We start from the raw sequence: 12239 nt of genomic DNA on the forward strand, positions 1-12239 counted from the left end.
TGTCTTAGGGACTCCAGCTCCAGACTTTTCCCTCAGGGTTTATTTCTGAAACCTTCCCCAGGAGTGGGTGTAGCTGCAAGGCAGTGGACACTTGAGATCCGAGTTTTCCTGCTCCTAGAGGTGCTGCCAACCTCGGCTGATGAGCCCCATCTACTTGAAGTGACTGGATTTAAGGCACCAGTAACCCACATTTTCTCTTTCTCCTGTCAGTAGAAACAGTTCTGCTGGGCTTAGTAGCTAAGCCACACGTGAAGGATGTCTTGGTTGTCTAGACTTGGTTGTCAGAGGCTATTTGAGGTGCATGTCACTGGGAGCAGTTAATGGGTAGTGGGAGCTTGTCCCCACTATAACAACATTATAACCACATTATGCACTAAGTAATGACATTATATCAAAAAAACCCCTGATTGCTGAATAGAATCAAGCACTTTGAATGCTTGTGAGGCACATCTGTACTGTTCTTCCATGCCCTTATAAGGCTCACATACATTGAGATTATATGGCTGGATATATACATTGATATTAAAAGATAAGCATTTCACATTTTTTTATACCATTTTCACTAAATTTTTCATGGCAAATAAGGTCTGTAAGAGGTATTGCTCCATAAACTGAAATTCAAAGTTCAATGTTCAAAATAGATCCATGCATGTCACCGTATACTACCCTGAGATTCATTTCTTGCAGGTATTCACAGTGGAACAAAGAAATACAGTAGAATTAATGAAAAACTACACTCCAACAAAGACTGACAAAAAAACTAGTGTGCAAAAGATGGCAAACTGTGCAAATACAAAAAGAATAACAGAGAGGATTGATTCAGCATTTGTTAGAGATTTGCTTTTACCTGGCCTACTGCCAAGAAACCTGAGCCCTCATCTTCCAGCAGTGTTCCCCCTTTAAGAACTTTTTCCTAGTGATTGCTCCCATCATCCTCATTACTGACAATATCAGTCCTCCGTAGTGGCTAGCACAATGTCTTACAGTACCAGTGACCCGGGTTCAATTGCTGCCACTGTCTGCAAGGAGTTTGTATGTTCTTCATGTGACTGGCTTTCCTCCTGGTGCTCCAGTTTCCTCCCACAGTCCAAAGACATACTAGTTGGTAGGTTTATTGGTCATTGTAAATTGTCCCATGATTAAGCTGGGGTTAAACTAGGGGATTGCTGGGTGACGCAACACAAAGGGCCAGAAGGGCCTACTCTGCACTGTATCTCAATAAAAATATAAAATAGTTCTCTTCCTGAGCAACAGCTCAACTGATTCTCTAAAACTTACCTATCTATCCCACTGAGTTTCATTGTTCCCTCCATAACCCTAATTTTGGAAGAAGACTTGGCCATACCTCCAAACCCACTCACCACACCCCCACTCTATCCCCACTCTCCACCTTCTTATATTTACAGGTGGAGAAGGGGAGCTATTCCTGCTGAATTCAATCACATTTGTTTTGCCAAGGTAATTGCTGTGCTGAAATTATTAATTGTTGCCCTGTGGAAAATGCTATTAATGTTTTTTCAAACTACTTCATTGCTTGCTAAGCAACTTGAGATAATGAGGGAAAATGTTTACAGTTCTTGCCTAAATCCTGTTTTCTTTTCCCCCTCCATTGGAATCTAGGCAAAAGTGTTATTTACAGCATGTGGAGCTACAGCACAGTAAAAAGCCCTTCCTGCCCAACAAGCCCCTGCCACCCAGTTACCTTTACTCACTGCCCATTACGCAGCAATGAAGGTCCTCCATCTCTGGTGGTGTTCAGGGCTTCTTTCATCATGTCAGTTGCTTCCTCTCAGTTTTCACTGCTGTCAGTCATGCAAGTCCTGGGTGGAGACTTGGGAATACTGCTGTACTCAGATGTAGAAGGATTCTTCGTTACTGTTTCCTTAACAGTTTTGTTTTACCAGTCAGTGTTATTAGACTTGAGCTGAATCCCTAAACCTGGAGGACTGGTGGACCACTGTTAGTCTGGCCTCTACCCTGCAACACAATTGTGATCCTCCAGGAGGCTGTTACACCCATTTGACCAATTAACCTACCAACATGCACATCTTCGCACTATGGGAGGAGACCGGAGCACCTGGAGGAAATCCACGCAGTCACTGGGAGAATGTACAAACTTACTACAGGCAGTGGTGGGAATTGAACCCACGTCGCTGTAAGGTATCAGCTCAAATGCCACATTAGACCTTCTCATTTTAATGGCTGCTTTGGTCAGAAAGTCACTAGCCTCACAAATCCTGCCTGTTAAAATTATTTACAGTTTCCATTAATGCACTTTGGTGGCTAATACAGGATTTTGTATAAGTGAATCTGGAAGAACTGATTGAATATTTTTTTTTCCTTTGCACTGCCTGATGTTCTGGTCAGGAACAATATAACAATCATACAAACCACTGTAACATTGCTTCTCTTCATTATTTTTTCTTTAGAAACTGCAAACATTTGGAATGGACGTTGGCAATGTAAAAGTGGTGGTTGCCCAAGGAAACATTGTTAAAGAAAACACAGATGCAATTGTAAACTCTACAAATGTCCACCTGAACTTAAATACAGGTGAGTGGCAAATATTTTGTTTCTACCTGCTCTTTCAGATATTCATTCCTTTCAAACAGTTGAATTGGAAAGGTATTGTCATTCCTTCATTGTTTCTAGATCTAAACTCCATAACACCACACCCAGAAGTACCTTGAATAACTTCACCAGAAAGGGTGCAGCAGTTCAAAAAGGTGGCTCACTACCCTCCTCTAACACATAATAAATGTGGGCATTGCCAGCAAACCATATCTCCACTAAAATGTTATAGATTTGATTCTCATTTATGTTGCTGCTGCCTTTTTCTTCCAAGTGGAGCAGAGGCCATCGATGACTTCAATCTCCATTGTCCAAAGCTGATGTACAGTTGGAGTTCATCAATATTTCTGTAATCCATTGCATCCACTGTACAGCTTCACCTGAGACATGGTGGTCAGCCTTACCCATTTCCACCTCTCATGACAGAGACATAGGGTTGGACTTTGAGAGCTTCTGATTTATGTTCCCCCACTTTATAAAGTATAACATGAAACTATATCAAAAAACAAATGATTGGAAGAACGCAGTGGATCAAGCAACATCTGTGGAGGGAGAGGAGTGGTCATTGCTCTTGGGTTGAGACCTGGCATTAAGATTAAATGTCTAGGAGGAAGGTTTTGGAGACAGAGAGCAGTCAGGTTCAGTGCAGGGTCAGGGGTATAGGGGGAATTAGAGGTCAGGCTGGAGTCTAAGCCTCTGCTCCATGTCTGAAGGTCAGGGAGTACTCTAAGCCTCCACTCTGTGTTCCATAACCCTCTGAGTTTTAAAATTGGTGAGATCTGAGTTCAAGGCCTAGTGTTTAGGGTCCCATCATTGGTGAGTCCAGAGTTTGACGCCTAGTGTTCGGTGTCCAGTGGGTCCTCAAGCCAATATCGAAGCCCAAGAGTTGAAAAGTCGAGGCCCGTTGGCAGGAACCTCATGTCTGTGAACCTCTGAGAGTCTGTTGGGGAAGTCGAAGGCCTTATGTATACTAGTCCAGACATCCCACCCTGCAAAAACTCATTTCAGAGAGGTAGCACTGGAGACTCCCAGAACTTCCAGGAGAGGTGAGAGTAGCTCCTTAGTAGCTAGCCAGCTAGTTTAAATAATGTTAGCTATGCTAATGAACGAATGAAACAGAAAACATTGGGCATGTTCAGCAGGTCAGGCAGCATCTGTGGAACGAGAAATAAAGTTTATGTTTCAGGTGTAAAACTTCCATTAAATTAATTTCCACAGATGCCACCTGAAGGCTTGCAGCATTTTTGTTTTGTTGCAGATATCTTTTCTGTGGGATGGTGTGCATATTTTAATTGTCTCTCTTTATAGAATCATACAATTGTTAAGTGCTAAAGATGTCTATTCAGCCTGTGATAGACACACAAGCAGCTTTCCTCTCCTCCTCTGACTCTTTCCTAAGGTTTGGTTCTTGATTACTTACTTAAATGCAAATCTTGAGAACTGAGCATTGGCAAGCTCTTGTGTAATAAAGTTCAGATTTCTGATGACAATCACCCAAGATACTGATGTAATGCAGGCAAATGGGATGAGTGCAAATGAGAAAATCAATAGGCATGGAGATTATTGTACTGAAACGTGGGGTTGCTGAGGTCGGGGAGTGGTGTGTGTGATGGAGGGAGGGGTATGGAGGGTGGGGGTGCAGTGGAGGGCGTGTGGGAGTTTTCAACTGAGGGGATGTGGTGATATAACATGGGGGTTGGGGATGTAGAGGTGTGTGTAGGTGGGGGGGGGGGGGGGGTTGTGAACGGTCTCTTATCTGGACATTTCTAATTGTGATTGGAATTTCTGATCAGTTTTCTCCTGGACACAAGAAAAAGGAATTACAAGCTTTGGAGCAATCTGAGAAAATAGATGCTCTTATCACTGAAAATTACACCTTGAAAGTAACCAGTCACTAATTTGTTTGCATTGCAGGGGTATCTCAAGCTATTCTGAAAGCAGGTGGTCAACAATTAGAGAATGAATGTAAGGCACTGGGTAAGTGATTACATATCAACTCTCTTCTCAGAGTAAATGTGAGTTCAGAGTGAACCATAAGATAAAGACAGAAGACAAAATATAATATTAATGGTAAGACTCTTAGTAGTGTGGAGGATCAGCGAGATCTTGGGGTCTGTGTCCATAGAACACTCAAAGCTGCTGCGTAGGTTGACAATGTTGTTAAGAAGGCATATAGTGTATTGGCCTTCATCAAACATGGGACTGAGCCCAAGAGCCATGAGGTAATGTTACAGCTATATAAGAGCTTAGTTAGACCCCACTTGGAGTACTGTGTTCAGTTCTGATCACCTCATTACAGGAAGGATGTGGATACTATAGCAAGAGCACAGAGAAGATTTACAAGGATGTTGCCTCAATTGGGGAGCATGCCTTGTGAGAATAATTTGAGTGAACTCTGCCTTTTCTCCTTGGAGAGACAGAGGATGAGAGGTGACCTGATAGAGGAGTATAAGATGATGAAAGGCATTGATTGTGTGGATAGCTAGAGGGTTTTTCCCAGTTCTGAAAAGGCTAACATGAGGGAGCATAGTTTTAAGGTGCTTGAAAGTAGGTACAAGGGGAATGTCAGAGGTAAGTTTTTCACTCAGAGAGTGGTGGGAGCAAGGAATGCACTGCTAGTGAAAGTGGTGGAGGCGGATACATAGGGTCCTTTAAGAAACTCTTAAGTAGGTACATTGAGCTTAGAAAAATAGAGGGCTATGCACTAGGGAAATTCTAGGCAGTTGCTAGAGAAGGTTACATGGTCAGCACAACATTGTGGGCCAAAGGGCCTGTAATGTGTGGTAGATTTCTATGTTATTAAATAGGCTTTGCAGCCAGTTATCTAAAAATAATAGCCCAGAAATCAACGTCATCTTAAAGATCAGGGCTAATTTGCAATAATGGACATCACAGGGCAAGTTGGTGAGATGATGCAATGTAGTGATGATGATGAAGGCTGTCCTCATTCAGTACGATTTCTCTTTCTTTCGCCCAACACAGGAGTCCAAAATGAAAATAGTGTTGTGACCACAGGGGCAGGAAATATTCATGTAAAATATGTAATACATATGGTTGAATGGACAAAAGCAAATGACATAAAAGGATCTATTGGCAAAGTTCTAGCTGAATGTGAAAAAGTCCAAATCAATTCTGTATCTTTCCCAACCGTTGGAACAGGTAGGTACAAATTGTATGTTATAAATTGCAAACTTTCATATTGAATACTGGTTTCTATTTATGTACATGACAGAATTTGTGGTCTTGCAAGCAGAGTTGTTTATAATTTGAAAGGGAAGATCCAAAAAGGGAAAATTAGATCTTCCTACAGTTCTTCAAAAAATTAATTCTACATTTAACACTTCTTTCTCTCTTCATGTTGGGCACATTCATTATTTGTCTTTGATGTTCAATGAGGCTGAAATGGTATCTGGGCCAGATAACTTCATCCTGAGAATGTACTGCAGTCCTAATTTTATTTTACTTACTGAGGTACAGCATGGAATAGGCCCATCCAGCCCTTGGAGCCACGCTGCCAAGCAATCCCCTGACTTAATAGCCTAATCACGGGACATTTACAATGACCCATGGGGTCCTGGGAAGAATGTGCAAACTCCTTACAGGCAGCAACAGGGATTGAACCTGGGTTGCCAGTACTATAAAGAGTTGTCCTAATCTCTGGACTACCATGGTGCCCTTACAAAACATAAGCATGTAACACACTTTTCACTGACATTTACACACCCTCCTACAGATTGTGAGTTTCCTCTTTTTGCTGTATTAATTTCAACAGATGCTGTATTATTTTGCTGAAATAATTTCGATGATATCCCTGCATAATTCAAACACAGAACCAATGGTGAGATTGATCATGCTTGGGCACATCTTGAAAGGGATAGATTGAGCCGATAAGATCTTTCATCCTTTTGGTTTCAACTAAAACTTTAAAAAAAAGGGTGCATATTCCATGAAGATTTCAAATAGCCACATTGTTTAAGTGTTTTTTTTAAGATTGATTACTTCCCATTCAGAACCAGTTTGGGCTAATTGCTTCTCCAGCTGTATAACATCATTACAATTACCCCTCAAGAAAGCCAGTCAATTCCATCAAACTGCTAGGGAAGACCAGAAGAGTAGAACCAGATTAAGAACTCGATGGTGACCATCACTGAGAGTAAAGACAGAGCAGTAAACCCTGCAATGTACCACCACAATTATATCTCAATACCATTGCTGAATTTTGAGGAGCAACCTGACATACAATGCTCATTCCAGAGGACTTGTACTCAGGGACTTGTACTAATATTGTTTTGTGACTATGTACTGGATTGTAACTGTATATGCTGTGTGTTACTGTATGGACTGTATTTTGCACCTTGGCCCTAGAGGAACGATGGTTCATTTAGCTGTATGCATGTGTATGGTTGAGATTCAATAAACTTGAACTTGAACTACAACTGTTGCACAAGATTCAATCCAGATTTACCCAATTACTTGAATTTAACTTCCCTCACTGGCAAGCTGAGGTGCAAACTCATGTATCTTTCTAGATGAACGATCCGGGCCTCTGAAGAGCAAAGTAATATGGTCAAAAATGTTAATGATTTAATTAATTTACAGGTTTTCTTATTCTCCTCATTGCACTGTGCTTAAGCGCTCATTTCGTTTTTGTTTAGGAGCTGGAAAACTACATCCCACTGTTGTTGCAAATGCACTTCTGGATGCAGTACGTAAATATGTGACAGACTATGTTCCATCGGCACTCTCTGAGATAAGAATAATATTGTTCACTCCAATAACAGCAAATCTCTTTCACAAGTGTATGAAGCAACGTTTCAAAACTTGGCAGTATGATGGTGAGGAAGTACTTCTGGAATTAATCAGTATTATACTCTGGGGGAGAAAATAGTAATTATTCAAATTTTGCAATGCTAACTGTAAGCTGCTGAAAATCAGTTTCATCCAACCTTTACCCACCATGTTTCATTCTCAGTTGCTGTTTATGTTTCAAAATATATAGCTTTTTCACAGAAATTCATTAATATTCTTGGTTAAAATAATTTGTGATATATTTTGAAGGAGGTGAATTTTAAAATTTATAATGCTGAGCAGAGAATTTCTTTGCAGGCATCTTTATTTCTTCCTGTATCTGTTGAATTGTAGACCAGTTAATTTATAATTAACTGATTTGACAAGATCTTTGAAGAACTATTGGGTTAAGTTCCTCAAACTATTTAGAGTCATAGTTCAGATTACTTATTTCAACTTTATCATCTTCCGGAATCGCGGAAGAAGATAGCACTAGCGAACAACACTACCTAGGGCGACGTCCTCAGAAAGGTTCACAAAGCGACTAATTTCACTTCTTTTACTTCACCTTTTTCCTTCAAATGTAGTTCAGCTACTGTTGGAGCTTGTGATCTCCATCTTGGTGGTGTGTTTTCAGCTGATTGAGTGATCAGACGCCTTGTTGAGTCTGGGGGGTTCTGTGAGGCTTTGAGTGGTGTGTAGATTGGACTCTGTGGTTCATGTTATGTGTTTCTGCTTTCTGTTCCCTCCTTTGTTGCAAATTTGGACAATTTTGATTGGGGCAGTCTGCAGATAAACTAAGCTGAACTGAATATGTCTGGACTTTCAATTTTGTTTTATGTTCTGTGTTTTATCCTTTTTTTCCCATTGCCATTTGTACAATTTGTTTCATTTTGCACATGGGGTGGTTTCATGTGTTTCTTTGAACAGGTTCCATGATTTTCTTCATTTTATGGCTGTCTGGAAGGTGAATCAGGGTTGTATACTGCATATATGCCTTGATAATAAATGTCCTTTGAATCTTTCCATAGATCTCATCACATTGTAGAATCATAGAATTATTACAGCACTGAAGGATCTGTGCTGGCTCTTTCAAAAAGTAGTTTAGTCAATCCCACTATCTCCATAGACCTGTGAGCTTTTTGTTCTCAAGTACATATCTCAAGTATTTATTTTGAAAGCAATTATTAAATTTGCTTCCACTGAAAGGAGTGCACTACAGACTGATTGCCAGAGAAACACTATTCATCATGATTCTCCTAGTTCTTTTGCCTAACTGTTTTACACCATTCATCAAATCACCTCCCAACCTTTTCTGCTTTTAGGAAAGCAATCTCAGCTTTTCTAGTCCTTTCCTGCATTCATGATGATGAGGGCTTTTGTCCCATAGGCCATTTTACTAATGAAGGGCTTAGGCAGAGTGAAAAATGACTTTCATTTCTGAAAGGGTTAAGAACCAAAGGACGTAGACTTGAAGTGACTGGCAAAAAAAAAACCTGGAGTCTCTTCTTTTGAGCAGAATCAGGATCAGGTTTAATATCATTGGCATATTTTGTGAAGTTTGTTCCTTTAGCAGCAGCTATATAATGCAATATAGAGAAAAATAAATGAATTTCAGTAAATATATGTAATATATAAACTCTTCACATATGTAGTGTGTGTGTATATATATTATATAGATATATATGTGTGTGTGTGTGTATGTATATAAAATTAAATAAATAGTACTAAAATAAAAGTTAAAAAGTAGTGAGGTAGTGTTCATGGGTTCAGTATCCATTCAGAATTCAGATAGCAGAGGGGAAGAAGGTGTTCCTGACTCATTCAGTATGTGCCTTCAGGCTCCTGTACCACCTTCCTGATGGTAGTAATGAAAACAAGGCATGTTTGGGTGATGGAGCTCTTTAATGTGGATGCTGCCTTTTGAGACAACTGCTTTAGATTCTTCACATTATTAGGCAGAGACCAAAAGAGGATGCTGTATGTTCCAAGCGAACTAGTATTTTAGACCAACATAATTTACTTGGTTTTGGCATACTTTCAAGCTTCTTTTGAAAATCTTATTTCCATACTATTCAAGGATGGGTAATGTGTGAGGGCTGCATGGCCTACAGGTATTGTCTTGTGTTCTTTGTAGAAAATAAGATCAAAGGTGTGACCTAACTATCATTGGAGAGGACATAACTGGACCAGGCCCTTCTACCTTTGTTGCTAGAATCAGAATCAGGTTTAATATCACTGACATATGTTGTGAAATTTGTTGTTTTGCAGTGTAAATTCTCTCCTCCGCAACAGGAAAAGTTGATAATAAATTTCTAAAGCAATAATATTCTTAATTATGAAATTTAATTTTTCAGAACCAACAACTTCACTTTTGGACCTTGGTCATCAAGTTGAAGAGGTCAAACAAATTGAATATGTTTATCCAATCATTCTAAATGCAAAAAAGCGGTTGACCAGCACAATTGAGATATACGGCATGTCGAACAAAAATATCGATGGGGTTCGAAAGGATATTGAAAAACTAATTAAGGATAATTGTAAAAGCAAAACAATAGAAAATGGAGGCACGCCCTACTGTTCTCTCGATCAAATGCAAGAACTTGTAGATTTCTGTGAGAATCTACAACTCAGAGTTGAAATCCAGCTAAACGACATAAAAATAAGTGGATACACTGAAGCATGTCTAGAATTCATTACGAAATTTAATTCCGTGGTTCATTCTGCCAAGGACCAAATGAACAGGAAACAGGAAGAGGCTCAGATCAAGGCATTTGTGCAGTGGGAGATCACGTATCAAGGAAAATTTCAATCATGCAACCAGTCTCTAAACTGTGACCTTGAGAAAGCTTACCGGCAGAAAATGAAAACCCTAACAGACAAGAAAAATGGTGAAACTTACACTGTTGACTTCAAGAAAATGCAATTGACAGATTCAAAAGGAAAGATGTTTGCAATTAACAGGAAGCTTCTTGAAGGAGGTATGTCAAGAGCAAAGATTACTGTAATAATGTTGAGAACATTTATTTATTTATTTAGAGACTCTTTTGGCCCTTTGAGCCACACCACCCAACAATCCGCCGCCAACCCCTGTTCAGTCCTAGCCTAGTCACGGCACAAGTTACCAGTTAACCCAACCAGTAACTCTTTTGGACTGTGGGAGGAACCCCCCACATTCCATGAGGATAACGTAGAGACTTCTCACGTAGGACACTGGGACTGAGCTCTCAGTTGCTCCACTCTGAGCTGTAATAGTGTCACGCAAACCCTGTGCTACTTTGGGATGTGGGAGGAAGACACCCTGATTGAGAGACATTGATAGAGTAAACTCTATCAACCTGACATACTCATGACTTTACTAGTGCCAAACCGGCAGATTTTCCAGACAATAGACAGTAGACAGTAGGTTCAGGAGTAGGCCATTCGGCCCTGCTAGCCAGCACCACCATTCACTGTGATCATGGCTGATCATCCGGTTCCTGCCCTCTCCCCATATCCCTTGACCCCGCTATCTATAAGAGCTCTATCTAACTCTCTCTTGAATGCATCCAGAGACTTGGCCTCCACTGCCTTCTGGGGCAGAGCATTCCACATACCCACCACTCTCTGGGTGAAAAAGTTTTTCCGCATCTCTGTTCTAAATGGCCTACCCCTTATTCTTAAACTGTGGCCTCTAGTTCTGGACTCACCCATCAGCGGGAACATGCTTCCTGCCTCCAGTGAAATATTACTCATAGAATAGGGCCAAAGATAGGTGGAGGACATGATGTGAGCCTGTAGAGGCGGACTGGGTGCTCACAGTCCAGAACCTGCCTTTTCCTTGGCATTATAGGGTATGAAAAGAGCCACCAGGACCATCACAGGGGCTGCTGAGCGAGCCTCCCGATGGCGATGGATCAAAAGGTGTGACGTGTGGACCAGTGCTGCTGGGCCTGATCAACCTCAGATGGGTCACCTGGGCGACAGTGTCTTGTGTTAAAAGACCCAAAACAAGTGTCTTGAAGTTACGTCACTGATGTCCTAGCATGTCCTAGGATGTATCTCAGCATAATTCCCAGATGTCCCACCCTGCAAAAGCTCATTTCAGGGAGGTAGCACGCCTGCCCCCCACAACCCCCATATCCCCCCCACCCCCCCAGTCAACCTCTCAGTGTGTATGTAATACTTTATTTAGTGATTTTGTCTGATCTGTAAACCAAGTTGGATATATCAGAAAATGTGACATAAAAATATGTACTAATCATGGAGTCATTTTTTTATTCTATTACAACTTTAAGCAAGTCTACAGGGAGTTTGGCCTCATCACGTAGGACATCAATAGAGTAGCTCCTCAGCAGCTAGCCAGCTAGTTTAAATAACGTTAGCTATGCTAATGAATGAATGACACCTGTTAAACTCACCTCAACATGTCTTTTACATTTTAACCCACCATGGGCCATAGAAAAGTCACTGTTGCAAACAGTGCAGTGAGCAACACTCATTATTTTTGAGGTTGACTGTAAAGCCCGCCCACAGAGAAAACTGATAGGTTTACTTAGCACAAGGAGAAACCAATCGGGATGGGCCCCCTCCCCCTTCTGTTACACAGTAGAATGATAAATTTTCCAATGGCTTAAGGGAATGCAGAAATGGAACTCTGTTGACTCTAAGGGAGTACAAAAACAGGGCACCAGAATCTGTTAAAGGGGGTGAGGGAATTGAGATCCCAGTGTGATATAGGACATGCAGGCAGTGGGGCCCAGGTATGTCAGTGGGAGTGCAGAAGATGGGACACTATGATATTAAAAGGAAACTTGGGAATCAGCATCCAGTGACCCAGATTCCAAAATATCAGCATTTACAAATTATTAGATAGTGAATTCTGCTGTGTTACCATATTC

General features: G+C 40.9%; 2 protein-coding genes across 6 annotated transcripts in view; one reads left to right on the forward strand and one right to left on the reverse strand.

Annotated features, from left to right (window-relative positions):
- Window positions 1-12239, reverse strand: part of nmi (N-myc (and STAT) interactor) — a 246627-nt gene that overhangs the window by 116265 nt on the left and 118123 nt on the right. The gene's annotated exons all lie outside the window — the stretch shown is intronic.
- The window catches only part of LOC132394312 (protein mono-ADP-ribosyltransferase PARP14-like), an 83505-nt gene that overhangs the window by 64031 nt on the left and 7235 nt on the right, over window positions 1-12239 (forward strand). For both annotated transcript variants that reach the window (XM_059970298.1, XM_059970299.1), the window contains 5 exons: window positions 2430-2553; window positions 4486-4548; window positions 5554-5730; window positions 7227-7406; window positions 9717-10340. In XM_059970298.1, coding sequence (XP_059826281.1) covers window positions 2430-2553; window positions 4486-4548; window positions 5554-5730; window positions 7227-7406; window positions 9717-10340 — 1168 coding nt within the window. The remainder of the gene's footprint in view (window positions 1-2429; window positions 2554-4485; window positions 4549-5553; window positions 5731-7226; window positions 7407-9716; window positions 10341-12239) is intronic.

This window comes from Hypanus sabinus, chromosome 5, assembly GCF_030144855.1.
Source record: "Hypanus sabinus isolate sHypSab1 chromosome 5, sHypSab1.hap1, whole genome shotgun sequence".
NCBI classification, from domain to species: domain Eukaryota; kingdom Metazoa; phylum Chordata; class Chondrichthyes; order Myliobatiformes; family Dasyatidae; genus Hypanus; species Hypanus sabinus.